Raw genomic sequence first — 25608 nt, forward strand, 5'->3', positions numbered from 1 at the left:
GCAACTTAACTGTCTGAACCTGGCTCTACTGATTCACTCTGAAGCCTGCGTGGCTCTCCTGATTTTGAAACCAAGATTGTAAGGAACTAGATTTGAGCCGTTTACCTTCCCAAGAAAACATTATATCTTGTTAGCTAGTTAAAAAAAAAAAAAGCAGTCCAACAGATTAGTATAACAGAACTTAATAATGCAATACAACCCGTGCTCATTTATTTATTGGCCTTCAAAAGATTACTGGAAGCTGAACTTTGAAGCCATAGTTACAACTGGGTTGGACAATACATGCAGAGCCAGGACCAGGGGCTGCAGGAATACCAGGAAGCCTAGTTTTGGCAGCTGCTGTTTGAGCGTTTGGTAATCCAAGACCCCAGCCTCTGTCAGCACCTTGCTTCCTTTAGAAACCTTGTCATGTGAGAGAGACAGAGACATAAAGAGATAACAGGCCGGTTACATCACTCCACTCTGGTGCAGGGGGGAAAACCTTGCTTTGAAACATCATGCAAAATGTTCTTAAGCAAAGCCCTAAGCAGTTTACAAGATTGGCTCCTCACACGTGCACTGGGTATTGTTACTCTGTATTTTCTCACCAGATAACCCCCCCCCCATCCCCCTCGCTGGGTCAAACACAATCGGCAGCTGGCTGGTACCAGACTCCAAGGTCACGCCACAGTTGTCGCTGGCATCCTGTTACTGCATTGAAGGAAAGGATGCAGTGCAGCGAGATTAGACGCAGGTTTGAAACAGGTGCAGCCGCATTACACGTACTGTACTGCTTAACTGACAGGGTTCAATATGTTTCGATTGTCTATGTTACCCCTTTTGCACTCATAAACTGAAGATTGTTAACAATGAGAATTCTGTGATTTTCATATGAAACTGTATTTAGAAATAATTTGTTACAACAAAGGTCTTTTGCAAAACGTAATTCAAACGTACGCAAGTGAAAGAGGATTCAAATCCAGAGGCCTTGAAATAAGGAAGTTCCAGGGCTAAAGTTTTATGTGAAAATGCAAATGGTGTTCCAGTATCTATGCCAATAATAGTTACTAATAGTCTAGGTAAGACGTGTCCTTTCTTATTTGGGGAGTTTGCATTCTCAGTCTCTTCAGATGTTCAATAATAAACAGTGGCCGCATTTTCATTGGGTCGTAAACACACTGGCACCATGAATGCTGTTATTCAATGCACAAGGAGAACACAAGCAAGGCATGCGAGGGGGTTTTACAGAGGAGGACATGCAATAACCTTATTCTCCGACAAGGACTATCACTGCAACAGGTGTGGCTACTGAACCGGGTAAGAATACAATCCCTGCACTTTCAAAGCAGGCAGAAGGGCTTGCACTTACAGAACCATTCCTGAGGAAAGCATATATGGGTTAGGCCTCAGAAATGATAGAATAGAGTGGTTGAGTTTCCCATATACCCGCACCCTAACCGTTAGGGGTATATGGGAAGCTCAACCACTCTGTTCTATTGTGAAGATCAAAACATTCAAGAACACAAGATCTTTTTTTAAATGCTTTTTTTTTTTTTTGCAGACACGCGAGGGCAAGCTTAATCAATCATTTAAGCATTGGAGCAGCTGAGCATACATTGTAGTCCCTGCTGGACGTGCAATCTACTGAAGAATGCTATTGTATCTACATGTCCATCACCAGCCATCCCTTTGGCGGGTCCGAGGCAATACAGCTGTGGAAATCCATCTATTCTGCTACCAGCAGGACTGGAACAGCAGTCTCACATCGGTGTGGATGGCTTTCTAACTTCAATAGCCCCATCTTGTGGTTGATGTAGGGATTGGTAATAGTCCTACTTGTATTGTGTTGCATAGCGTTTGTTGTGTATTAACTGAGAACACATATTTTAAAATAATAATAAATAATAATAATAATAACACAGTATACCATACATTTCATTAACATTTATTTTAAATTTACAAAAATCAAGAATACAAACGTTTGATTTTCCATATCCTCAGGCACAATTTCTCTTTTACATTGCTTGTATTTTTTAATACAGTGGTACACAATGGGGAAAAACTGGTTTATCACACATAGCATTAACAGAAAAGCTAAAAACAAAACCACATTTGCGATTAATTATTACGCATGAAGTCAGCTCAAACCATTATTTATGCCCTGGTAATAACTATATACCACTAGCACACATCTTGTTTTTTACATCAAAAGCCACAGTAGCTCAACTATTCATAAAAAGAAGCCTCTTTGCTTAAATTCTTGAATTTAGGATTGATACGAGGTTGTTGCTTTGACTCAACTACAGGAACGTGAGCTTCTACTACTTGCTTGAACTGATAGAGGAATAAAAAGTTGCCATCCTTATTATGAAGCTTGCATTTTTACATTGGATTCTCATACTGTATGAGGGGACTGTGCGTGATCAAACAGAACGATTACAGAAATTACATTTATCATTGTTTAACACATAGCCACATAGTACTGACAGACCAAAAATGTATTACACAATGTATTAATTAAAACTGATTTCTTAAATACCCGCACACACACAAACATTCCACAAATATACCTGTTGTTAAAAACCACAACCTACAAACCAAAATATCTGTTTTCACACATTCAAAAAGTTGCACGCTGTTCAGAACATTACTTTACTACAGTAGGTTGAAATGTACATGTTTGTGGTAAATTTTAGATACATCCAAGACACAAATACAAATTTGCCTTCTATCCTATTTAACCCATAATCCAGTACTCTTACATAGAATAAACCGGTCCTTACTTTTGAGACAGACTGGGGAAAATATAAAAGCACAAAGTCCGATAGTGCCGGAGTTCAATCCAGTTTGTGAAGTCGAGCGGCGCGATCTGATTACTCTTCAATTGGAATGGTGAATCGCCTCAATCAACACCACTGACCAGCACCTGCTTGCTGTGGAGTGTTCAATTCCAATGACTGGTGTGTGCTGCTCCAAGGGCAGATTCCTAGCACTGCTCCAGTCCAGTCGTTTCCAATCACACAGATCCAGTTACACGTTAGTTTGTCTGTTGTTGTAAGGTAGGGTTGAAAGAAAAAAACCTGGGAATTCAACCTCTGACTCCTGACTGGTTCAATTGTTTTACTCGCATTGTCGCTGTTGAAACTGCGTTTCTGCTGCCCCCTGCTGTTAATACATGGTATAATTAATGTTTCTATTCAACCAGATGACACTGCAAGCTTCTAATGTAATGCACTTTCTTTTCTCCCTGCATCAGAAGATGGACAGAAAGAAAGAAAGAAAGAAAGAAAGAAAGGGTGCACATTTTACACTTTGATACGATCAGGTTTATAAATTCACAATTTACAAAGCCTCCTTTTCCATAACCATAAGTGCGTTTGAATCGCTAAAATAAAATCAAAACATTCACTGTCACAATCGATAGGTATGATACAAGATACTCATTGTAAGTAAAACAAGGGTGACCAAGGGATTTGAACCAGGGATTTGAACCAGGGACCTCCTGGTTACAAGCCCTTTTCTTTAACCACTGGACCACACAGCCTCCTAGAAAAACATGTTCATCCAGTAATCCCTTTCAGTTCACACCCAGAGAAACCATGGATACGATCACCAGGATCAAGGTGGAAAAGGCAGTAGGGGAACATCTATTTTTGGCAAGTGAACTGTTTCAATACGACAGACCAGTAAAGAGGTCTAAGGAAGATGCAGCAGACTGGTAATACAGTCTTAGGAATCATTATATATCCAAACATTTTTATAACTTGCAGTACAAGACACAATGCATTTCATTCCTATAGCTTTTTAGTGTTGAAATGGTAATATAAAGACGTTTTAATTACGCACCGATCCCGTCTTTGTAGGATCTTTACAAACTGCTTAACAAAGAAAAAAAATAAAACACAGAAATGAATTCTCCAGGCCTCTTTGTAGTCTAACATGAGCAGAAAAATTAGTTTTTAAAAATTTAAAATCTTCACATTTTGTGCAACCCTTCCCTTCTTAATGTAGCTTTACAAACAGCAGTAAGGCTGCGATTACCGTAGCTTTACAAATCGACAGTAAATGCTGTGATTACAGCACACAGCGGCTGTTGAAGAGCTGTTCTATAACTGTAGGATCAGCGAGTGTGGAGATGTCGCCCAGGTCCTTGTCATTCCGGGCAATCTTTCGCAATACTCTCCTCATGATCTTGCCTACAAGTAAGAACAAGCACAAAGTTTACTTTATCCTTACAGCTCCCTTTTTTACGTACTCACCTTTGGTTTACTGGATCCAAACATTTGTATTCCTCATTTCTAATGTATATTGATTTTAAAATATGAATATAAAAATAGGCTTTTAATAAAAAAAAGTATTTATATTGATTACTTAAATATATAACAGGTATTTAACACCTACCAGACCGTGTTTTGGGTAATCCAGGTGCGTTTTGTATATAGTCGGGGGTCGCAATGGGTCCAATCTTTTCTCGGACTGAAAAAAAAAAAAATTAAATGCTGTTTAGGTACGATAAATTCATAGGACAACAAAAAACATTTTGGATACGAGATGCTTTCTCTACAGGTAGTTCGAACATGTGTTCGATAATCTACCTTGTTTTCTGAGCCCGGCCTCCAGTGCTTTGGTGAACTCTTGCCCATCTTTCAGCGTCACGAAGCAGTAAAGACACTCCCCCTTGACGTCGTGTGGGTGGCTGACGACGGCCGCCTCTGCCACCGCTGAGTGCTCAACCAGCGCAGACTCCACCTCCGCAGTGCTCAGCAAGTGACCTGAACGCAGGACAGAGCTAAACACATGCTTCAGAGGCTGACATGGGATGATCTAAACAGTGACGGATCCAAATCCCACCATTGCTTTAGATCAACATTCAAATAAAAATCTGTAAAAACACATCAAGCCCAGTGGAGAGACCCATTTTAATGATTTCATAGATTTGTATTATTTATTGGTCTTTCACACATATACGTTCTGAAACCAGAGCTTCACTGACAAAGGAAAACCTGCTGAAAGACCAAACAAATGAACACTGCAGTAGTGCAGAGTCCGTGTCAGAAAAGCAATCGCTCACGACTTTCAAGCAGTCCCGGTGACTCACCAGAAACATTCAGCATGTCGTCTATCCTGCCAGTAATCCAGTAGTATCCATCCTTATCCCTCCTACAGCCTGAAGAAAATAAAAAAAACACATTTCATTAGCTACTTAACAAAAGAAAAACAATTTGATAAACCTTGGCTTTTTACAGCCGCACTTTGATGGACAGCAGACACAACGTTATCCCAGTGGGACTACAGCAGATTGGTGCTGGTGTACGCAGTATTGAGGACATGCAATCGCTCCAAATAATATCCCTCAACATCTGGAAAAGTTTACTGCATGAACTTAAAGGTCTCCAAACCATTTCCCTCCCCATTCTTACCATCTCCTGTAACATAGTACCCTGGGAATTTCTTGAAGTAGGTGGTCTCAAACCGCTGGTGGTTACCATAGACTGTCCTCATCACTCCGGGCCATGGCTGCTTGAACACCTGCGGCAATGGGCAAGAACAAAATCAATGAAAAAGACTTTGAAAAAAGTGCAATGATGTATTCATCCAGTAGGGGGTGCTGATAAACAGGAAACCTTAGGCCTGTCGAGTTTACATCCTTCATTTCTGTATGTAAAGTACATACAGGCTTGAATAAAAAGAGCTCAAACTGATCTCAAGTGTAAACATACTAAAAGCTCCCAATACCATGATTTCCTCTCCACAGATACAGAGTGGGCCAGAATTATACACCAGGGGTGGCCATACATAATTAATAGCTCCACCTGTACACTTGAAAAGACACTGCAAAAGGATTCCCACCCCCCATGTTCCAAAGCAATAATTCCTAATCAGATTACCAGATATCCTTCAGCTTCTCCTTCCAGCTCCTCCCCAGATTCATTGAGGATGGCAGGAACCACTCCAAAGAAAGGGAATGTCTGGAAAACAATAGGGCACCGCTGCTTTTCAAAAGAGCTCAGAAACACACCACACAAGGAATACAAAACAAAGACAATACTGAGATCTAAATACGGAGTGTTCGGACTCCTGAACCAAGGTTAATGATGCAATGCTACAGTGGAAATGCAGTGCTGAACCTTTCAATGCTAAACTGACCTTTTGAGCATCGTGCCGCTTTTTACAAAACACAAGCCCCTGGCACTGCCCCTTTATAGTGCAGCAGGAGCCGTAGTTAGAGACTGTGCCGTTTGAATGGCATGCAGCTGAATTAAAAGGACAGCAGACCTTTGCACAGTAACCCATAATGCCATGCGCCTAGAGGGGTTCCAGTTTGAGGTAGGTCAAGAGGTCAAAAATCGAAATGAAACAGGAGATTACTATCCTAGTCCTGTAAAGATATAACTATTTGACACCACCCGTTTATCACTGGAACCCACACAGGGTTTTTACAGGCAACTGCGAAAAGCTGGCATTTCAAAGATAAAAAGAAACTTACCGCTGACCCTGGTTTCATGGGCGTGGCAGCAGGAAGAGGAGTCATCACATGGCCTCCCTAAAAAACACGCAGCTTGGTTAGCACCGCCTGCACCAGGGGCATGATGCAGGTCTGAGGTTATGAGGTCATGAGCTCTGCTTCCCTCAGCAGCTGTCTCATCACCGACAGCATGAGAGGGACATTTAAACTTAGTGAACGTGGAAATAGAAAGGCCAACTGCATAGTCTTTGTGTATACCACACCAATTACACATACAGAGCATCCTTCATGCAGAGGGATCCCGGGACGCTTGACAAAAATAGTTCCTACAAAGCTTAAACAAAAGCCTTCTCAAAAATACCTTCAAAAATGAGCCAGCTCAGCACTCCTAATTATACTGAGAGGAGAATTCCAGAGCTGAAGAACACAGCAGCTAAACGCTCTTTAGAGTTCTTTAATCAAAATCTAAGGACTACCAAGAGAGCTGAATTTGCTGATCTAAGCCTAAGGGACATACGGAGTAAGGTGCTCACTCAACTAGACAGGTCAGAGGTCATCAATTGCCTTGCAAGGCAGAAACAAAACGTTTAAATGTCTCCTGCATCTTGTATCAGCTTCAATCTATTTAGTGATCTGAAAGACTAGCGAACAATACATTGTAATACTCAACAACGAAAGTAACACAAACATGAATCAGTGTTTCACTTCTGAACCCAGCAAGAAGGACCTCTATACCTCTTGTATTTACTATAGAAACATTTACTACAATTTAGACCTGTCATTGTTCAGTACTAGCTAGTATGGATAAATTAGGTTCCCACTAATCTAATTTAATTTAAAGTTTTCTGGCCTTTAACAAGTAAGTATTTTATAGTTTGACTGACAAAACAAGAAGTGTACATCTCTCCCCTCCCCTCCCCACACTCACAGTCTCGGTCTGCCAGAAAGTGTCCACGACAGGGCACCTTTTATCCCCCACAATGTTGTAGTACCACAGCCAGGCCTCAGGATTAATGGGCTCCCCGACCGTCCCCAGGATCTTCAGCGACTTGCGACTGTATCTGAGACACAGAAATAAAACAAATTACAATTATATAAAAAAAAAAAGTTGGCTGCAACTTCAATCTTACTGAAAATAAACCAAAAACACAGGAAGGCTACGCGACAGAGGATATTACCATATGCAAGTACGTATATTTAAATGAGTTTTTTTTCTTTCTAATTTATTTGATCTTTTTAAATATGCTCTTACTTTTGGACAGGCTCATTTCCAGACTTCATGAGTAACCGGATGGCAGTGGGGGCGGTGTAGAACTTAGTGACTTTGTACTTGTCTACAATCTCCCAGAGTCGACTCACATCTGGATAGGTGGGGAGGCCTTCGAACTGAGGGAGAAAAATAAAACAGATCTTAGATGTGCACCAATCATAGTAGAAATGAAAGGCCACTGCTGTTTGAACGACTGGTTTATGCAGAAAAAATGACCGCTTGACCCGTTCAACGGAAACCTAAACACTTTTAGGCTTGTAAATTGAGATCGCCATCACAGTGAAACAGATTAAACAAACATTTATATGTGGTTTCATTTCTGCTGAAATAGAGCTAATAAATCACAACAAAAAATAACAAGGCTTACTTTATATTAAAAGCTGAGTTCACAGAAGGCGGAACTAAAAGAATGTAGCAAGCCTATATAAAGTTTTTTGTACTGTCTGGTAGTTGACCACGCAATCAGGATAATCAGGATTTTATTGCAGCTAGAAACAAATAAACAGCTACAGATGTATTTACCTTCTCTCTCTTTTTTTTTAATCTAAACATGCTCAATATCCTGCAGTCATTTACTTTGTGGCAGTGCCCTGGACTGCAGCTTCCTGATGGCCGGCTGAGGTTTCTAATTCAGTGTGGAATTGAAGAGGACCGTGGGGGGGGCACTGCATTCTCAAGGTGCACTCACCAGCACGCTGGTAGCCCCATTGGCGAGGGGTCCGTACGTGATGTAGGAGTGCCCTGTGATCCACCCGATATCAGCGGTGCACCAGTATACATCATCAGGCTGATAGTCAAACACATACTTAAACGTGGCCGCGGTGTACAGGAGGTATCCTCCCACTGTGTGCAGTACACCCTGGAACAGAAAGAAAGACATACATCTATTTCAGCAAGCAAGTGCAACCCACAGCACAGACCACACCACACACAGCTCTTTTATTAAATTAAAAAGAATCCGGAAATGACTGCCAATGTATGCCATACATGGAAAAGGAAATAAATAATATTGCAATATTGATTATTTCTTTTATGGATTTGCTTTAATGCTGTAGTAATACTAAAAAGAAGCCATGTTCTATTACTTCTCGTCACAAAGGGAGGACACCTACCTTCGGCTTACCAGTCGAGCCGCTGGTGTACAGTACAAAGAGGGGGTCCTCTGAATCGCACCATTCAGGATCGCACTCTTCAGAAGCGTCTTTCATCAGCTTGTGCCAACACAGGTCAACGTCCGGGTTCCAGGGAACCTGGAGTGCATCAACCGCTTAATACACAGAGCTGAATACACTGTGCAATGGGGTTTTAATTCAATGATGTGAACAGCAGCCTTAACATTAAGAAACCAGCTCTGTTTCGGACACCTTTCCACTGTATTGTGTTTCGTTCATTTGTATGTCGAGTAAAACAACTAAATTTAAAAAATAATAATACATTTGTAATTATTCAGGCTTAGGGGAAACGCAGTGTTGTACAGGGGTCTTGTCTGACATGGGAATAAGCTAACATAGCATAATCTCCTAAAATAAATACAAAACTAAACAGTAATAATAGTTATTGTTAGTACTGTATTAATACAATATTAACACAGGTATCAAAATCAACAAAAAGCATGCAACACGCTCATTTGGAAAACCATTTCAGGAGTGGTTATTTCATCTGCTTGATGATGATTTACAAAGTGTGCGTCCTTCCATAGTTTATATTTCTGTCACACTGCTTTATCAAAAAGGCAGACGGTTTGACTATAGCAAATTTAATTTTGGGGGTAAATTAGTTTGAAGGCTGTCATTAATCTGTGCAACACTCTTGAGTGGAAAGCAGAGGAGTGTAAACAGATGGCATTTTACTTGTCTTGTCAAAAGTGGTTGAATGTTAAGGGGTTAGATTACAACACCACCACTACATGGGTGAGGGAGAAGCGATAATGAAGCTATACCTAGTCTTCAGAGAAGCGGTCATGGTTAGGGCAAGACTGACTGTACCTCCCCAAAGTTAGAATTAAAAAATAAAATAAAAAAATGTAAAAAGAAATACCTGGGGTTTGGGGCAGACTTTCTTTACTTTCTCACTCAGTTTCTCCTGCTAAAACGTTAATTAAAAGATGATTACTCAAATTAAATTGATGAGTGGTAAAATGAAGTACCACAAATCAAAAGGCTAGGATTAAAATCAAAGTATGATAATGTATAGAATAAACATCCCTAAACCCACCTCTCCCCTTTGCAAAATAAAAATGTAAATGGATTGCGAAGGGAAAGAAATGCCACTGTAGCATGCAGCTCCTAACAGAATAAGTGTTTAATAAGGAACTCCAATGTACCTTCACAAAGTGTTACAAGTTAATAAAGGGAAGCAACTTACAGACAAGTTGCAGAACAGGTTTTTTGTTAAGTAAAAACAACATCTTTAATGCTATTAGATTCACTGGAGGTGGAAACCACATTATACAGACACATGTTTATTGTGTTATAGTGTAAAGCTAAAGAAACAGCACAAAATCAGACCTCTGTACTCGTCACCCGAGCTGGCTTTGAACCCAGGCCATGCAGTGATGTCTTAACTCTCTTTCCCCTACCGATCCCCCCCTCACCTGCACGCTGTGACAGACTCTCTTGGTCGGAGGGGACTGTGAGCAGCATGATGACCCGTCCCAGCTGACCTCCTCTTTACAAAGGTGCTTTACCACAATGCACTTCTTCACTGGGAGATTTCTGAAACCAAAATCACAATGTGCTGCTTTATCCCCCTTGGGAGAGTGGCAGGGTCCATACATCTGGAATAACATGGAATTACAATGCTAATCGGACACTAAAGACCATTACTGAATTTCCAATTTGAACGAATATTTTTTTTTCTTCAGTCTTGTCACTAACTTAAATGTATATTGCTCCATTTTAACAGGGGTCTTTTTGAAGGACACAACTTCTCGCAAACGATGCTTACTTTTCTTTACATTTCTGGAGTGCTTCATCAGCTATCAGCTTCAAGTTAATTAGTTTATCGCCTCTGTAAAACCCATCTGAAATAAAAGGAGAGAAGTTAGTATCTGACCACAATACATTTGTACTTTGTGGTTGGTTCAGTCTGAAAATATACAGGGGTACAAAATGGGGTCCAGGCAGTTTATTATGTTCAATAAAGAAAGTCATCCAAGAAAAAGATTCTCAACATTCAGTATGAATAACTCGTAGAGCATTCATTAAACATCACAATACGTTGGTATTTATAGGCTCTCTAGGACACTGAATATGTTGGTGGTCGAGAGGCTACAGATTTTAACTCCTTTGTTACAAATACAAATTAAAAGACGATTAACTGTATTTAGAAAGGCCACAGTAAATTCCTATCATGAAAAAGCACCCCTCATTTAAAATCACTCCCACAATTTGAAAGTTATTTACCAGCAGTGATGAGCAGGGCACAGTTTGAATCCAAGATTCGTTCACATAGAGATTCTGCAGAAAATCCTGCAAACTGCAAAAGAAAACGGAATTGCAGTAACACACAACAAAGCGCATTTCATGAGCGTTTTCCCTTATAGAGGAACCACCAAATCTGCCCAATGTTGGTCCCTTTTGTTTAAATTTTATTTTTCTAATTAGAAGCTGTTTACGTAATACTGTAGTTACTTTTAATGAAAATGACTGTGTCTCACCACAATGGAGTGCACTGCTCCGATTCGGGCACAGGCTAACATGGCAACCACCAGTTCCACAATCATGGGCATGTAGATTGAGACTCGGTCACCCTTCTTCACCCCTTAACAGAATGCAGTTCACATGTATTAAAAAAAACATTCTAAAAACTAAAACAAAAGTAGAATTGTGAAATCTTTAAGTGCACATGGTAGCCATAACATTTACACACTCAGTTAAACAGTAGTTAAGTCTTCAAGTACCTTGCGATCTCAACACATTTGCGAATCTGCACACCTGCAGCAGCAGTTCTCGGTAGGTGATTTTCATCTCATCTCCCGGTTCATTTCCTTCCCTGGAGAAAGACAAATGAAAACAGACCTCATTAGCAGCGATAAGCCAAGAACACAACACAAGACAGGTGAATCCCAGCTGCAAACAAACAGGACTGGATTCTGTAGCACACTACTGTTATCCTTGCTTAGCCTTTCCTATTGTTCCTCTTGCTTAGGACATTCTCAACATCCAAGTTCCATTCTGACTCTCAAAGCCTGAAGCAGGCTTGGGAAAGGATAAAAAAAACAAGCTATTCTATTCTTTATATGGAAGATGCAAATGCATGACAGCCAAATATGAGGATGCACATTTATAAAGCAATGGAAAGGGTTTAAAAGGGTCTTAAAAAAAGGACACAAAAGGGTTTTTAAAAAAATCAATTAAAATCGCTATCATTAGAAATCTAGGGGCAATCAAAGTAACAAATGAGATTATTTCAACCAAATTAATATTACAATTTAACTAGGCAGATCTTGTGATCGTGGTTGTGTGTGGAATAAATTACCAGGGTCACTGGAATGGACATTTTTTAATCTCACATCATCGTATTGTCTTGGTGGCAATTACCGTATTAAAATAAATTACTTTAATGCACCACAACCTTCTCAAAATAGGAAGCAGCAGCTCGCAAAGAACAAGTTAAACCTTGTTTCTCTGAGTTATGTATCCAATACCTCCACAAGCATAGGGACTCTTCCATTTCCAATGCTGCACGCCACTCCTTACAAACACTGGAACCAATGCATACCTTCTAATCTGTGCACAGCTTGGTACTGTAGATGCACAGATAAATGCAGGAGGGGGAGGACATACTGACCTACTCTATTTGGTTCTGGATGCAAAATTGCATCTTGGATTGATAATGTATTACTGTAATTAGTTTAAAGAACACACAAGACAGAAACATAATCGAACTGACTTGTTGCCCAAGAGTAAAAAAAAGCATACATTACTGTAAGCAGCTGTTTATTTAAACAGCCTGCTCCAGGGGCATGCCGTAATTCATATTCAGATTAAGGTTTTTAATAGCATGCAAATGCAAAACACACACAAAAAGCAAAACAAGTCTGTTGGCAGTAACTCTGCAGTCAGCATTAAAATGTGTCTCAACATTCTTGGCAGAGGAGGTGTGGGCTGTAGGACCATGTTAAAGGGCAGAACCTTCAGACAGAAGGACCACAGACACAGTCTGAAAGCCACACAGGGGCTGAAAATGATCTAAACGGCAACCAAGTTAATAGAACACTCAAACATTGCAGAGTGTCACTTTTGCTGATATTATTTAACCCATTAAACTATCCTACAAAAGAACAATCACATTAGGCAGGAATGCAAATAAAACCCATTACATTGCAGTTTTTTGCTGGGCCGGTGACTTCTAATGTTTGGGCAAGCCTTACCAATCAGTTGGTAAAACCTGCAATGGCTCAAAACGCTATTCAAACGGAGTCTTACTAAATACAGACCTTTCAGATGTGAAATCCCTCAAGCATTACAATACTGTAGCTGGAATGGGTTCATTCCAAACAGAGCAGGAGTCCTGAAATTCTTTCATAATCTTCTGTGTGCCAGTGTGGTTGTAAATCTCAGGAGATTTACACACCATGTACTTTGAGATGTTATTTAAAACAACAAACTGAAAGCTTGCAGAACTCTCTAAATAAGACCAGTTCTGCAGCCATTTGAGCTTCATCATTAGAACTGTTCTTCCTGATAAATTTAATCTGCCATTACAGCAGTTAATGAAAGCATGCTTAGGTTGACCACAGCCTTATTTTGTTCGAGTTTAAACTCATAGTGGAGCATCCAAACAAACAGGGGCTGAAAATATGAGCTTCTAGCCAGCTTTCAGTTTTTACAGTGCGGATATCCACAAACAAACCTACAGTACATCGAGGGAACGTGTTGGGGACTGGCACAAACTGGGTTTCATCACGTGCTGTAATAATTAAAGTATACCTTGAAGTTGACAAATTTGTTTTTATTTCTTCTCTTTTCAGTGTTTGTTTTTTAAAAACGATTCCGGCTTTTCGTATAGGACTACATAATCTGTGTTATTCTGCAAAATGAATTCACCAGTTCTTTCTGGTTTTAACAAAAAGTACTCTTTTGTTTTGCTATATTGGGGCATCCTTAATTTTTTTTTTTTTAATCTGTGTTGTCAGAATCCCTCATTATAAATTTAGAAATAGAAATGAATAGGACAGTAGAAAGGTTTCATGGTTTACTGCTCACAAGTGTCAGTAAACCATTCTTTGGCTGCTGGATCGATATACAGTACATTGCACAAACTAAAGTGTCCTACACAACACACTGTCAGATCTGTATTTCACTGCTTGTCCTAAGCGTACCACTGTGCACAGGTCTAATCTGTCCGGATCATTTCCCAACTAATCTTTCAGACTGTAATTCAGCAGCAGAAAACATCTTTCAAGAAAAGCGAATCCATTATTAATTCTCCTTTACACCTTAAGGCAAAAACCCATTGTAACAGCTTTTAAATAAAAGATAGTGTTCATTAAGGCAAGGGTTGGGTGGAGGGTTGTGTATATCTGTCAGATAAGCAATGTAAACAGCACATTACATGGGAATAGCCTCACCTGACACTGTTTCCATCACAAACAATACAGAACCACCTCCAATCCACAGTACCACACACAAGCAGTTACAAAGGGGTATTTCCAAAACAACGCTTGTTTCCTTCCCTGAGCAGGTTTATCTGTTATCTTCAAACCAAAGTTTAGAAGACAAACAAGGAATCTGCCAGTCTGTGATGGAAAGGTCTTGGAGTGAGGTGGCTACCAGCGCCTCTGCAGAGCTTGGAAGGCAACAGAGTCTAAAAAATCTGATATTTATATCAACTCTTTTTTATATATAAAGGCTTCAAGTATAGTGTACTACTAATTACATCCAAACTAAAAAGGACTCTGGCTCTGTCGAGATCCATTACTGCTTCACGTTAATCATCAGTATTGATCTATGCGGTCGGCCTACTTCACAGACAGAATTGTATTAATCACAAGAGCCTGTGTGGCGATTCCTTCTGTGCAATTAGTTTATCTGATTTTAAAACTAAGCAGATGCCTCTATGCCAAAAATAAGAAACCTTTCAGTATTCTGTTTGATTTCATTTACAGCAAATGCAATTACTGTATAAATTCGAGCCAACAAACACAGCATCTGTATAGGATGCTCCTTCAACACCAATGCAATCCATTTCCCTCTCTACCTTTTTTCCCCTTCATTAAAGTTCAATAGCTAAAAGTAACATACAACACAGGTGTACAGCAATTACAGACAGTGTTCTAACTGCATAATTTCTTACTAAATGAAGTGTGCTTTATGATTACAGCACAGTGGAAAATAGGTGTTCACTATTACAAGGTCTTTAGCCAGCACAGTAAAATCAAATAACGTCCCATATTTGCCAATCTAAGCAAGTGCATTGATTGACACTATTGGTACAACAGGGGTTAAAATAAATTGGAACACAAGTCGTCCTTAGCAACCAATGTATCATTAGGTCATATCTTCTATGGGCTTCTCCCCTATTAGTTGATTAATAAAAGTGCAGTCCGATGACCAAGCACATTAGAAACACACTCCATTTTCAGAGGCAGGTCCTCTACTCAGTTGATTAACAGTTCCCCTTGGAATCCTAATACATACACCCCCCTCAAGGACATACCGCGAAAACTGTCAACCAACCTCCTCCCACTGGAGCTACAGCCAACCATTTCAGAACTGTGCTTTGTGAAAGCCCTTCAACACTAAAAGAGTCCAAATGGTATTCTCCCTGCGGCTATTTACAGCACTACTTGTTCTGCCTGCGGTGAACCTGTCGTCACATCAACAGCACTGCTTGGGACACCTGCCTCTATACACTTGTACATAACCTCTACATCTGATACTAAAAAGTGTTTTTTGAAACAAACTGTCACACGTTCTTACCTCTTATGTGTATAATGTTATGACAGCTCCCGGGCCATTACTTTACCATTTTTACCAGTTGCCCAGACTTCATTTTCACTTGCATTCTCCCATTTATCCTGCCACCACACTGCAACAGGTATTATGACCCTACAAACTGTTGGGGACTCTGTGGCGTCCTAACACCTGCTGCACAGGAAGTGCATCTACTGAACTGTTATAAATTAGTTGAGAAACTGTTTTTAAAAGCTTGGTTACTACACCTTTAACAGGTATCTCTAAAACAGGGAAACAAACAAGTGTGCTTTGTAAGAAAAAGCAACCTTTAATTTGTAGAAAGTCAAAAGGAGCATAAAAGCTGCATTAAATCTGGCTGAGAAATCCATTGAATTCCATCAATATGCATGATGTCTTGATGGAATGGTCCCTCCCTTGAGCATTCTACTCCAGCATTGTTTGCTAGGCAAAAATAAATGATCTTGACAGCCCTGGAAGGCACTTGCACAATGTTCTGGTCTATCATCTCCTTTAACTTTCCTGAATTCATACTGCACATCAGAAGCTAACAATATAGTATATATGAAGTATAAATGTTTTTGCTGTTTATTGACAAGCCAATGAAACCAATGGGATTACAATTTGTTTTTTTGCTGTATATGCAATACTAGTCCTAGTTTGTATTGTTTATTCTCTTCTATTGTAGGTATTTGCATGCAATGTATGTGTTGCAACACTGCTGAATAAGCGGTCATGTTAAAAGATGCAAGAAATGCATTCACGCTCACTGCCCAACGGATGCAATGAACAGACACACAAGCACCTATGTGGTAGCCCCACAGATAGGACAGCAGTTGTCAACAAGGTTAAATATAGACAGTAAACCAGCCTCATAGGTTGTCCCTCAACATTACCATTCAAATGTTGCCTATGAATCAAATGCATTAAACCCTGACTACCTACCACAAGAACGCTATCTTATCCCCAAGCTTTCTCTCCTTGACGTTCCTATCCAGGACATTGTAGCAGATGTTGGTCGTGGCTCCTTCCATGCATTTGATGTAGATTTTTCCTTTCGTCACATCGAAGTTATAATCCAGGAACTGACCTCTGTGCTTGCTTTTCCAGTAGAATTCTTTGGCAATGTCACCCCAGAACTCTGCATGAAACAAGCACAAATCTTTGAGATAGGCGCCTATGGGAGTACAAGAACAGTGAAGATCTTACTCTGACCACGTCAGGTTTGACGTGCACGTATAACCCACTTGTGACTTAACAGAAGAGCCGTTCATCTTTACAGATTAACCATGCGAGTTTTCTTCTTTAAAAAACTGCTATTGAAATAATAACACTTCAAGTTACATCAAGGTCAGTTATATCCTTTGGCTTCATGCCACTATTTAGAGGCTAATGCAATTTCCTGAAAGAACTGGGATCCCAGCCCAAATGCGGCTTGGGACATGGCACTCTTGTTAGCATTATCAAAATAAGTTCTGTGAAACAATGAACATGCAGGGAGCTGCACTTACTGTAATCATAACCATTTAAAAGAATGTAATACACTGCTTGGAAAGTGACAAACAAAAACCTAGACTATGCTTAGGGGAAACTATGAAATAAGGTTGCCAACAAAGGTGTGATGATTAGCAGTCTCTGATCTACAGTACCAATCTTATACATACATTACTATTGCCATGTTCAATGAACCAATAATCATACTATGCAAATACTCACAACCCACTTCAAAGTGACAACACAGCTCAACGGTTTACAAAGAAAAACATACAGTTTACCAGGATTCTCTCAATGGCCTAGACTTCACAGACAGCAGCTACTGATTGAGTGATTGATGTAAAATATGTCCATCAAGATATAGCTTCCTAGGAAGTAATCAGTAAATGACCCAAGGATTGTACATTACCTAGATTTAAAAAAAAACAACTGACCTTTAAGTGTATAACTAAGGCTATCTCTATTAGTAGTTTGACTCTATACCAATCTGCAGTATGAGAAAGGGAGCTAGCCTGTTTGTATCAACATGTGGGTTAATATACAGGATGTTATGCAAATTCACATTTCTTCTCTCCAGCTCTCATGTAAATAAGTGCAATGTATGTTTGGCATGCACTGTTACATAGAACACCTACACTCACTAGACAGCGCTCGAGGCTTAGTCAAACAGCATGTAGGTATACTGTAGCTCTACAGTCCATATTCACAATCACTCTTTATTATTACTCTTTTAAACAAACGTTGAGGATCACGGTCGCATTCAAAGCCCCTGCATAATTTGCGTCCAAAGTGAGCGTTTCGAATGTAGAGGGGGCCCAGCAGGAGTTAGGTCGGGTTGTGACACGTTACGAAAGTCACCGTGCCAGCATTCAACACTGGCCCACAGCAATATTTGCCCTTCTGAATGAACGACCAATGCATATGTTTGAATTCAAAGGCATTTCCGATAACTGTTATTATTACGAGAGCAACAAGCAAAACCACAAATAAATAAACAGAAAGCATTAAATAAGTGGATCGTTAGAATATAGTGTTCTTAATACGAATGCAGATGCAACTCACCTTCAGGATTGTCAACTGATTTAAAGTAAAGTTCTTTGTATTTTTGAAAGCTGGGCACATGAGCTTCTTTGATCAGTTCTTCTGATGCATGGTACACGTCTCCTTGGGGGAGGCAGTTTGGAATCATTGTTGGCTTTTAATTTTTTACTTTTCTGTTTTAAAAAGAAGAAAACGTACAAGGATGTTTTGCAACGGAGTTGAAGATATTCAGCGGCTCTTTTAATAAAATATGTAGTTGTTATAAAAAAAAATTCTAACAAAGAAACGCGCCCAAGTTCATACAGAAAACCCACCAAACAACACTTCCTTGTTTGTATTAAAAAAAAAAAAACAGGCGAGAATTAAAAAGAATAAAAAAATAGACAATGCAAACCTTACGCTAAGGTTACAGGGAGCAAACCCAAAGACATACACTGAAAATAATGTATATGCAATTTAAATACGACAATAATATATTCTACAACAAAAAACTAGTAAGTGCACGCTTGTCAAAATGCCCTTGACAAGGCTGATTTACGTTACGGCCACATGTGTGTGCTTTTTCTTTGCGATTTTGCTATTTTTAAAGCAATATTTAAATATGGCACATTTAAAAAAAAAATACTAATAGATCTAGACAGTTTGCACACGAGCCAAAGCAGTAGCTAACCCAGTACTGAACGCAGGTCTGTGACTGAAACTGTTTTTTTAAACAGCAGTGTTGTCTCTTAATTTAGCCGTGCCATTCCCCACCCCTCGCTGTCTCAACTCAGAAGCACAGAACACAGTGTGGGTAGACTGTGGCGTCTGCCCTCAAAGGGGCGTGACTTCTTATTCCCAATCAAACGGCGAGTTTACTGATGACGGATCCAATTTTAAAACGTCTCTTAAAGGGCCAGTACTTGTTTTTGCAATTCCATGCCTGACACACAGGCCGCCCAATATTCAAATTGTGCAGTGCACTTCAGCGGTGACTGTGAAAATGGCAGCACCGGTTCTATTCGACTTCTCTACTGACTTGTCGGATTATTATTATTTATATCTGAAGCACTGTAGTTTATGATGCAATACCGGTCTGGTATTGCTACAGTATAAATAATATGTCCTTTACGAGTAACAGCACGTGGGGCAGGATGGATGGGCTGCAAATATTGTTCGTGTGCAGCACGTTCGTCATTTTTTTGTTTAACTGCACAGTGAATACTTTGGTAAAGCACAGTAACTATAACTGTATCTGTATGGTGCAAAATGCTTATTCAAAATGGCATGACGAAGCGTGCACTGAGTACTGCCTACATGTAGAGATGGTACCAGGCAGTGATCAGTCACAGAACAACATCTCTGTTCATTGTTACCCTGGGCTGCCCTTTCTTGTGATGTGATCTGCACTGGAACAGACAAGCACAGCTTTCCTCTGGCAGTGTTTCTGCAGTTTCAGGAAACATTTACCCCGGAGTTTGCACTGTGCAGCTGTCTTGGTAAAAAGCAATCATTTCCTGAAAGAGACCCAATTTAGCATGTGCAGATTTCCTTAATAAGCAAAATAAACTGGATAAGGGAAATACATGCTCTTCCATATTTGTAGAGGATATCTAACACCTGTGCCATTAGAGCATGGCAACCACTGAAGACAACCACTAATTGGCCAACTGGTGAATTATTTCACCAATTACATAAGATCCTTTTCAATGTTAGTTTGTCTGAATTATGTTATGTGTGGATGCCAGCTGTTCCAATAAACAGTTCCATTGGTTAAATAATATTAGTAAATGTCACAGGATGATCATCATTTTAACATGTATTAAATTCATGATTACAATTTTGCAACAAGAGATTATATAGATTATATAGTTTGACCTTGATCGTTCAACCCATATTTTGCATTTGCAACAGACTCTACAACTCCATTATAGGAAAAAAGAAAACTGCAATGATTCAGTCCACACTTCAGAAAAAAATAACTAAAAATGAAACAGAATTTTATAGTATTCTAACAAGCTCCTTCTTCTAGATCAAATATGTATGCGTAGCTGGCATGCACACAGCTGTCATACACTTGACAGCCAGACCAATGCACGACATTCAGTTTGTCAAGCCATATAAAAACAGAAAAGTGTGCAACCCTGATTTCAATAGAAAGGCTTTCTCTTAGCATGCAGAGTGGCTATTAAAAAAACAATGCTGCCACTCAGCACTTTTCTGCAGAACTCCTGCTCATCTAAAATGCACTTCATGTCTTTTATTGGCCTAATTTAAGTTTTAAAGCTGTGTTATGTAACTAAGAAGTCACATGAGTTCAGTACCATTACTAATTATTAAACAGGATTACCTTTTGTACTGTTGCCTTAGAGTAGATCACACATATTCAATGATATATATATATATATATATATATATATATATATATATATATATATATAGCTAAATACTGTACAATCAAGATTCAGTTCCTTATTGGGAATTAATGCCTTAATGACCTTTTGACCTGATCAATAAAGGAGCACTGACCTGTTGTTCAAATTAAAAACGATTAAATACAAAGGAAGAATCATTATACAAAATCAGAACCATAATTAATTGTCATGATTTTTTTTTATTGTTTATGTGTTCCATTACAAATTATACATACAGTATAAGCATTTTTAATGAAAATGTCAAGCTGAAAAGCCTACACAAAAGATCTGTTAACCTGTTTTCTATCTAGTTTATAGTCTTCTGGCACATTTTGAAGTTAAAAAAAAAGTATTTGTAAAAGATATTATGAAGACATGATTCTGTGTTCCATCGTTTTATGGAATTATTGTCTTAGTTGCAACCACTTCCTTTTAGCTAACCTAGGGCAGGCAGCACAGGTGTGTTAAAAGTGAATGTTTAACTGCTTTCACAACACACTGTACAAATGAATAGTCATACTGTACATGAGCAATTCAGCATGTGTTATCAGTAGCATTTGAAAAGGATCAATGTTCAGTGATAGCACGGGGAGTTCAGACTGAGACGGTGAGCATGTGTTAAGGAGGAATACATACAGTATATTTTATTACAATATTATATTTTGTAGAAATGTGCATTATGAAAAAAATATTGTGGTGGTGGATCCCAGTTACTGTTCTTTACGCCTTTTCAATTCAAATACACTAGATACAATGTTTATTTAGGGAGCTTTAAAAAAAACCTCTAATGAATTAAATCTTGTATGCTAGGACCCAAATGTCTGCTAGCTCTGCTGTGCTTGCAAAAGCGTTGACTTTCACTCCGTCACAGCGGCCACTTAGGTCTGTCGTGAAACAAACTCCATGGAGCTTACTTTGACTGAAGTTGAGATGCGTACATTATCTAAAAAAAAAAAACGTTGTCAAACGGCAAATGACGCGTAGCCTATCCAATGCCTTTAAGGAAGTGATTCGTGCGCATTCATTTTAACAACGTTAAGAAGCCATTCAAAGTCAAGCACGCTGGTCATAAAACTTTCAACAGGTAATTTCTTTGACATTTTATTTCACATGTGATAAAACGGGAAAAGGGAGTGTGATGTAGCATTTGATTTTACTGGGGATGCCCACGCGTTAAGCTGCAGACTAGGTTTAACGTGCCATAATTAATTACAGGTCTAACTTCCTTTCTTAACAACCGCTATATATCAAGATACTAATTTGCTAATATTTTTTGCAATTTAGAACGCATGGTTATTTTTTTATTTTTAGTTAGCATAATTGTTTAAAATTAGTTGAATGTCGGTATGAATGTACAATCGTGCGAAAAACTACCACAAACCGACATCAAAGTGGTTACATTTCCGCGTGTATTAGTTTAGGGTATGATCACGCGTCATATCGTTATATATAAAGGGTTTTTTTAATCACACACCAGTACCAGCAGTGTGGAGTAGTGCTTAGGGCTCTGGACTCTTGACCGGCGGGTCATGGGTTCAATCCCCAGTGGGGACACTGCTGCTGTACCCTTGAGCAAGGTACTTTACCTAGAGTGCTCCAGTAAAAACCCAACTGTATAAATGGGTAATTGTATGTAAAAATAATGTGATATCTTGTAAGTCGCCATGGATAAGGGCGTCTGCTAATAAATAATATCAATTAGATATCAAAGTTATATCACTGAGATATATCCAAATATATTTGTATGTTTTTGGACCAATATGTTTGACGAATATATGTTAGAAAAAATATACCTAAGTATAAAATATTGTAGCGATCCGTGTATTGTGTTTGTGTACGGTATTCCCTCTTGTTTCTTCTGTCTGTTAATGCCGCTGTACTGTGTTCCTCTTCCCCCTGTCCGTATTACCTGCAGCTGCGGGTTCGCTCTGTCTCTGTGGCTGTGCGAGCTGTCCCTGTCATTGGCTGTTTGTTGTGCGTGCCCATTGGTCCTGTTGTGCGGCTGGGGACCAATGGGATAGCAGTTCGCTCTGGCACCCGATTAACATAAAGTGGCGGGGCTACACTATAAAACGGGGCGTTGCAACGCTACAATATGTAAAAATATGGAAATAGCCTACTAATGGCTGTACAGTAGCTGCCATTGTTCTGTCATTGCCCGTTATTAAAGAAGCGTTGCATTGCAGTGTAACTTTTTATGGCTGTAAAAGATAGTTTGATTAGTCCAATCGCATTTCTAATAGTTACCAGCTCACACAAGCAGGTAGAGACCCTCGACGTGTAATATTTCATCTCAAGGATTAATAGCCCTTGTGTTCCCCTTTTTGCAGGATGATTGAGGATTACCACCTGTCCGTCTTCACGAACATGCTTGGAGTTACTGTCTTTCTTCTGGTTGTTTTCTACCATTATGTGGTAGTAAACACACCGAAAAAACATTTACACAGTAAATGATGAAGTAAGTTAATAGATCAATGTATTCAGTTTCGTGGTTTAGCATTGCGCAACACGCAACATTTTAAAACAAGTTTTTGAAAATGTACGCAATTGCAATAATTGCAAATCTGTGATTTGTTGCGTTAAAATACAAAGCGTTTCTTAAGTACACGTTTAATTGTATTTTATTTTATCTTTACAGTTAAGTATAAACTAGAACCAGCCCAAACTTGAAAAGCTGCCAACTGGAAATATGTTTGTCCAAGACATCATGAGGAATACTGTTAAAGAACTGCAAAAAGAGTAAATTATTATACATACTGTATATTTTTTTGTAACCTCTTTTTAAATAAAGAACGACTACGTTCAGTGTGCACTGTTTGTTTGTTTGTTGAGTACGTTTGTTATTACCTGTAATTTGAAAATAAATAAAAACATTGTAAATGTTCAAGTCAGAGAAAAATAGGATATCAGCCTTTTTTTCTATAAACAAAACCCATCCGTAATGCATTTCCTCATTAGTTACCATAGTTTTGGTTGCTTGTGATACTGTGTGTCATTTTGTATTTGTTCTACATTATAAATGAGTAATTAGATGTAAACAAAGTAACACAGTAATGTATCTGCATACATGCTGCTGAGCACAGTGCTAATCAAGAGGAACACCCGCCTGAGCGAGCAATATTCTGATAACATCGACTGTGCGCCTAAAATGCACTTAATAGCACAGACAGGGAGGGGTGTTCAGACATTCACACAGACTGTATGCACAGATTGTACAGAGGCACTGAACGAATGATTCCAAAGGGAGGTGTGTCTGAATGGGTGGGCTCTTACACGCCGTCAATCCAAAATACTAACTTTTCTGACACACTGGTGTCATTTTGTATTTGTTATATCTTAGACTATGTTTTTTTTTTTTCTTTAATACAACATCTGCCCTAAATAGAATAGTTCCTGTGGGATGGGGAACTTGAGACATACTGTGCAGCACTGTCAGAAAGCTTACATTGCACTGCTGTGTATGCAGAAACAAGGACAAGACCATGTATATTATCCAAAGACAAAAATGTTACAAACCTACAGAAAGACTCGGTACGCAGAATGCTGTTAGACCGAAACACCTGCTCAAGCTAACTGTGCGCTGCTCTTCTCCACTAGATGGCGACACAGTTAGAGTCTCGGCAATTTTGCTGTGGCTGGTTTCCATCTTTCATTGCAGTCTACTCCTCTGTTCCTGTTTACGTTATATTTTTATTTTTTCCTGAAGACGGATTTAGTGAACATTTTAAAACAGTGTCATTATTATATTTGAAAATCGAAAACTATAACGGTATACTTTGAATGAATAAGTGAATTGAAGCGTTTTATTAAATAAATTCAATGACATCAGTCTTAGTACTTCTAGTACCATGACAAAGCTGTAAATAGTAATTTGTTGAAACTGTCGAACAAGACCCCGTTTTCAGTTAGTGATTATGGAGTCTGCATATGAAGCCTTTCATTCGTATGATTTTGAAAAAGATGAGAATTTCAAGAAGGGTGTACGCAGTCTGAGTGACGTGACCAGCAGGCAGGACGAACAGCTCCTAAGAATTAAAATGTTCTATTACAACAGGTAGGTACATCCGGTATTTACAATATGTATGCATTTGGGGCACTTATATGTTGGTAGCGTAAAGGCATTTTCTACACGCTAACGTCCCAGAGAAGGTTTTTATTTCGAGGTACAGTACGCCATGTTTCTGACGCATAAAAAGTTGCAGATTTCAAATTTTGTTTGGAAGTGAGTGTTTCTGATTTTATTTTTTATGTGTAACGATAAACTAAAACAGTGTTGTAGATTCCTATCACGCTGGATGGTTCTTGGTTATACAATGGAAAGATTCAACAAAACATTGTTTCCTGAAATGTGCATATATGACCCCTTATACAGTACTAAGTATCTAACTATACAAAGACATTTAGGAGTAATAAATTAACACAACTTGCAGTAGAACAAGTCTTTACTAAAATCTCTTAATTTTTAAAGGTTTATCCAGCCCGTTGACCTAAAAGGCTACAAGCAGTGGCTGTCATCCCAGCCGCCCCAGTCTGTGTCCCAGACAAGCCAGCAGTGTACAGCTGAGGAGCTGTGGCAGGCTTGTAACAAGCTACAGCTGAAGGATCTGTCGGTTCAAGACAGTGACAGTTCCACAGGGGAGCTCCCACTGAAAGTCCAGCACGGAAATGGGAGTTATACAGTTGCCCCAGACTCCGAAGTAGGAGAGCAGGACTGTTGCCTCTCATTTGCAGAGGTTTTTAAGATGATACAGTCAGGTCAGGAGATTCCCGGAGTCCAGAAACCTAACATTACTGTGTGCAATCGCAAGCCGACTGCCTCGCAAATGAATAGAAAACCTAAGCCTTGGGAAAAGAAATCCTGATGCCCTGAGACTGGAGACTGAGCTTACTACAGAAATCCCTTCCAAGTTTTACTGTGGGCTGTACTCCACGCATCTGAGCTTGTGAACTGTTTTGCAGTTGATCTGTTTAAGCTCATAGGTCAGGGGTGGTCAACCCTTGTCCTGGAGAGCCGCAGGGTCTTCTGGTTTTCGTTCCATCTGAGTT

General features: G+C 39.3%; 1 protein-coding gene and 1 long non-coding RNA gene across 5 annotated transcripts; one reads left to right on the forward strand and one right to left on the reverse strand.

Annotated features, from left to right (window-relative positions):
* Positions 1–1908: 1908 nt before the first annotated feature.
* On the reverse strand, positions 1909–18954 carry LOC117433288 (acetyl-coenzyme A synthetase, cytoplasmic-like). 4 transcript variants are annotated; one of them, XM_059003892.1, is made up of 20 exons: positions 18840–18954; positions 18191–18342; positions 16580–16775; positions 11617–11708; positions 11374–11477; positions 11120–11192; positions 10662–10737; positions 10309–10429; positions 9753–9800; positions 8828–8965; positions 8404–8574; positions 7698–7831; positions 7374–7506; positions 6467–6523; positions 5868–5948; positions 5400–5508; positions 5078–5146; positions 4575–4751; positions 4381–4455; positions 1909–4175 (listed from the first exon to the last, which is right to left on the reverse strand). In XM_059003892.1, the coding sequence occupies exons 2-20, from the start codon at positions 18315–18317 to the stop codon at positions 4054–4056; spliced, it is 2103 nt and encodes a 700-aa protein (XP_058859875.1). In that variant the 5' UTR covers positions 18318–18342; positions 18840–18954; the 3' UTR covers positions 1909–4053. The 4 variants fall into 4 exon arrangements, with proteins under 4 accessions (XP_058859875.1, XP_058859876.1, XP_058859877.1 ...); XM_059003893.1 differs by having other exon boundaries at positions 1909–3226; positions 4021–4175; positions 18191–18954; XM_059003894.1 differs by having other exon boundaries at positions 9753–9797; positions 18191–18954.
* Positions 18955–21538: 2584 nt separating this feature from the next.
* Positions 21539–23379, forward strand: LOC117964434 (uncharacterized). Its single transcript, XR_009309301.1, has 3 exons — positions 21539–21646; positions 22893–23020; positions 23201–23379. It is a non-coding gene; the product is annotated as an uncharacterized LOC117964434 (long non-coding RNA).
* Positions 23380–25608: the final 2229 nt, after the last annotated feature.

This window comes from Acipenser ruthenus, chromosome 29 (genome assembly GCF_902713425.1).
Source record: "Acipenser ruthenus chromosome 29, fAciRut3.2 maternal haplotype, whole genome shotgun sequence".
In the NCBI taxonomy this organism is placed as follows: Eukaryota; Metazoa; Chordata; class Actinopteri; order Acipenseriformes; family Acipenseridae; genus Acipenser; species Acipenser ruthenus.